The sequence below is a fragment of the Orycteropus afer genome, unplaced genomic scaffold, assembly GCF_000298275.1.
Source record: "Orycteropus afer afer isolate SDZICR_OR568_19922 unplaced genomic scaffold, OryAfe1.0 scaffold00206, whole genome shotgun sequence".
In the NCBI taxonomy this organism is placed as follows: domain Eukaryota; kingdom Metazoa; phylum Chordata; class Mammalia; order Tubulidentata; family Orycteropodidae; genus Orycteropus; species Orycteropus afer.
The window spans coordinates 4,234,027-4,238,522 of record NW_006921793.1 but is presented as its reverse complement, the minus strand read 5'-3'; the positions used below and the strand labels follow the sequence as shown (position 1 = coordinate 4,238,522).

Below are 4,496 nucleotides of genomic sequence, written 5' to 3'. Positions count from 1 at the left end.
AACTTAATGTGGAAGCTGATGTATTAAAAATGTATAGAAATGTAACACATGTATGTACAGAATGAGATTGTATTAACAATATTATGTACATAATTTATTACATTTTCATTTTTAGCATAGTTATGTTTATTAATACAAGCCTTTGGGTTCTAAACCACTTGACTAGTTTTAAGCTCACATAGTTTCATATTTTTAAAATGCAAATAAATGAGTATAAAAGCACTAAACTCCTAGTTCACTGGTACAAAAATTACATTGGTCAATTCCTTAGTCATCAAAAACTAATCACAAAAATAGTTCTTGTAATTCAACCTGAATGTGCCACAGGGGGAAAAATATTTTCAAGATTTTCCAGCTTAGCCTCAAGGCAAAAAGACCCAACCTCAATTTCAGTGCTATTGTGTGAAATCCTTAACACTTGTTTTCTTTAGGCCATTTACTTTAATCCTACTCTCTATAAAGAAGAATAAATTTTTACTCTAGCTTAAGAGTACCCACCACATACCTTTGTTAAGACATAATGAAAACTTTAAATATTGCCAGTGAGAGTTTAAAAAAATATGTGACCCTCTTATTATGTCTATAGAAAATCTATGAAATTACACAGTCCTTTCTTTCTTTCTCTCTCTCCCCTTGTGCTCAGCCTTTCTTGTGTCTTGCACAAGCCCACTGATTGGCCTTGGCCTTGGAAATCATCCTGAGTTTACAAATGATAAAGTAAGTCCGTAAGTCCACACACACTCCATAGACGTGATCACACCACTGAAGAAGAACTGGTCATCCCGTGAACCATTGTGCTTGTTGGAGTCCCACTGATGGCATTGAAGATGTGAAGGGAATTCGGTAGGACACTTGACTTCTCCTCCAGGGGGCAGATCTTGAGACACAGAAACACATTACCAAAGCATAATGTCAGAAACAAACAGAAGAGTATGTTTAATGTAATATGTATAACTGGACCATTTTCAGATCAGGGTGATAAGGAGAAAGTCAAGAACAATATGCTTTTCTTTTTTTAAAAGCCTTATAGATTCACCAGACTTCAGAGTTTAGAGAGGACCTAGCCTCATGCCTTTAGTCTTTTTTCAAGATGAACTTGAAGTAGCCATGTTTCTCTACTAGTTCCTTTTCTTAGATTTCTATAAAATGGAGTGGCTACTACCACTCTGACCCTAAACAAATATCTTTGCATATCCAATAGGTCCTGGAAAGAACCTGTGTTTAACACTTGACCTCTAGACAGATGGCTCTCCTTGGAAACACCAAAAGCAAGTCTATCATGGGTTCCAACCTTTCTTTGCTTAATAGTTCAAAGGACTTTAATCTTGATGGTTGTTTAGAGCTCACAATATATTACATGCCCATAGAATCTGAGAGTTTAACATTTTCAGCCCATAATTTTTTCTTCCTGGATCTAGTGCCAAATGCTGGTACCCATTGTTCAAGCTCTCTGTTCTAGAGGAAGCTGGAGGTTCCTGGAGTTTTTCTAATCATTCACATACTCATTTTCTTAATTATTTCAAAGATCTTATACTTTCCTCAGTACATGCACTGCCATCATGCCAATGTTTCCAGTCACTCAAACTCAGTAATGACTTGACATGAGTCAGTTTACCAAGGTTCAGAAAATATTTAAAATGACATTACCATCCCATCTGAATGTGTTAGCATGGAGGAGGAAAAAAAGCAAGCAAGTTAAAGCTGAAACATTTAAATTAGTTTCCTATAATAGAAATTTCCTAACTAAATCATCAAAGAATATGAAAATTGACCCAAATGGTTCTGGTTTCTATTTTGCAAAACTAATGCAGGGAATATGCAAAAGCAGTTACATGTTATCAAGGTGCTAATACTGATTTGAAAGATTGGCCCAGAGGCTTGGAAGAAGGCAGATTTGTAACTTATGGGGAACACATGACTCACAAAACACTAATGTGGATGCTGCTCACTGACATTCAGTTTGTCTGTTCCCTTGATGACTACTGAGTCCACATAGGGAATCTTGCTAAAAGGAATTAATATGAAAATGAGCTAACAGCAATCATGAAAGATGCCCATAATGGCAAGGGACATAGAAGTAGTCACCATAAATAATACACTGGGGGTCTAGGTCAGCTGTTAATAGCTAGGGTGGCATAGTGCCTAAGGCATGTGACTTCTAACCAGAAGGCTAGTGCTGGTAGTTCAAACCCACCAGCCACTCCTCAGAAACCCAAGGAGGGGTGGCTATGACTTGAATTGACAGTGGTAAGTTTTATGTTTTTTTGAATTTATTTTTAAAATGGCAACAGAAATTTCCTTAAATATGCTGGTAAACCCAAGTGAGAGCTCTAAGAATAGTATGGGGCATTTCATTTCCCTGTTTTTTTTTTAGGGGCTAGATCACAATGTCACAATGGGCAAGACAAAGTGTATGAAACATGGTCACTGACACAATGAAGCAGTGGCTGCTGCTTGCTCTCTAGGGCAATTTGTTCGCTATCCCCCAACTAATCTGAGTTACAGAATAGCATGAATGTGGGAAGCTAGGTCACTGTTTAGAAATCTACATCCTGGACACTGAAAGGTTTAGGTCATCACAGGCTGTAGTTAAGACTCAACTAACACACATTTCCTAATCAAGAAGAACTCCAAGTTGCTAAAACAGCACTTACCTGCTCATGCATAATCTCAGAAAGCTCTTTTGCCATTTCCCTGTAATTGGCCTTCATTTCTTCCTGATACTCTAATTGGTCTTCTTTAATCAGACGTTCATTTACTGCTAAGGCTTGACCACAAGCTTCCACAAATTGTCTGAAAAAGGGGAAGAAAAGGGAAATAAGGCTTAGTGAGAACAAAGAAGGAATCCAATTACTTGAAAAGGTATTTTCTATGTGCTTTACCTGAAAACTTCTTTAAGCAGCTTTACTTTATTGTCAGGGTATCTTTTTGTGTTTGTGTCATCTAAGAAAGCTCGGGCATATGCCAGTGGACCAGCGTTGACCTAGAACCAAGAATTTTATGTTATGAAAACAATTAAAAGGCTATTTATATGAATTAATTATGACCCAAGAGAGAAAACAGTGACTATACCTTATGATACAGACAGCGCATTTATGATGAAATAAATGAACAGATCCTTAAGTTCTCTAAGAAAGGTCAAAGAGCTAATAAGCAAACAGCTGGGATCAGAGCCTGCTTCTAAATACATGTCTAGGATTCTTACTACTGAGATATTTTAGGCTACTGAAATTTGTGCAACACTATGGTGAACTAACAGGTTGATCTGATAATCTGATAAAGCCAGTACAAAAGTTAAAAACAGTAAATACATATATATACATATATATGCCACTTTTTTAAAACCAATTAAGTATATGAGACCAAACAATTGTTACTTTTTAAAATGAAGTTCCATTCTAGTTTCCTTGCCCCCTTACATTCTTAAAAATGACAATGTTCCTGGAGTATGAAGAATGTAACCAATGTCCCTGAACAATGAACCTAAACTGCTGGGTAAACCTTGACCAAAATGACAGTGTTATTTAAAAAAAAAAGTTGAGGGACAAATAGGTCTATAATAATGCTTAGAGACTTTCATCCACCACTTTTGATAACAGGACAACTAGAAAGAAGATCAATAAAGAAACAGATTTTCCAACAATACTATTAAACAACTAGACCTAAAAGACATTTACAGAATATGTCACAGAACAATATACTGGATCATTCTTTCCAGGATAGATCCTATCTTAGGACACTAAGCAAGCCTTAAAAAATTGAAATCATACAAAGTTTATTTTCTGACCAAAATGGAATGAAACTAGAAGTTAACAACAACAAAAAAAAATACAAGTTAAACAAGAATGACGACATAACACACCAATACTTATGTATTGCAGCAAAGGCAGTACTTAGAGGGAAACTTACATTGATAAATGTCTACCTGAAAAAAAACCAAACTCACTGCCATCGAGTTGGATCTGACTCATAGGAACCCCTCCTTGGGGGTACCAAGGTGGTATCTCTATGGAAGTAGATCACCCAATCTTGGTTCTGAGGAGTAGCTGGTGGGTTTAAACCATCAGCCTTCTGCTTAGCAGTCAAATGCCTTAGGTACACCACCACCAGAGCACCAAAGATACCAAATCAATAGCCTATCTCTACAACTTGAGGGACTAGAAAAGGAAGAGTAAACTAATCCTAAAGGTACCAAAAGAAAGAAAAAGACTGGAGCAGAAATAGATGAAAGCAGAGACATTACAACTGACCTACAGAAATAATGATTATAAGTATTGTGAAGAGCTGTATACCAAAAAATTATATAACTTGAAAGAAGTGGGCAAATTCCTTGAAACACAGACTCCCTATGCTAACTCAAGAAGTGCCATCAAGTCAGACCCTACTCATAATGACCCCTCCTTGGGTTTCCAAGGCAGTATCACTACAGAGGGAGCTCTGGTAGCATAGTGGCTAAAGCATTTGACTGCTAACCAGAAGGCTGGTGGTTCAAACCC

The 4,496-nt window shown here is 36.9% G+C and overlaps 1 protein-coding gene across 1 annotated transcript in view; it reads right to left on the bottom strand.

Annotated features, from left to right (window-relative positions):
* Positions 1-754: 754 nt before the first annotated feature.
* DOCK9 (dedicator of cytokinesis 9) overlaps positions 755-4,496 on the bottom strand; it is a 294,626-nt gene continuing 290,884 nt past the window's right edge. The window contains exons 49-51 of the mRNA XM_042781963.1: positions 2,883-2,983; positions 2,655-2,793; positions 755-877 (exon numbers count right to left, since the gene is read on the bottom strand). Coding sequence (XP_042637897.1) covers positions 755-877; positions 2,655-2,793; positions 2,883-2,983 — 363 coding nt within the window. The remainder of the gene's footprint in view (positions 878-2,654; positions 2,794-2,882; positions 2,984-4,496) is intronic.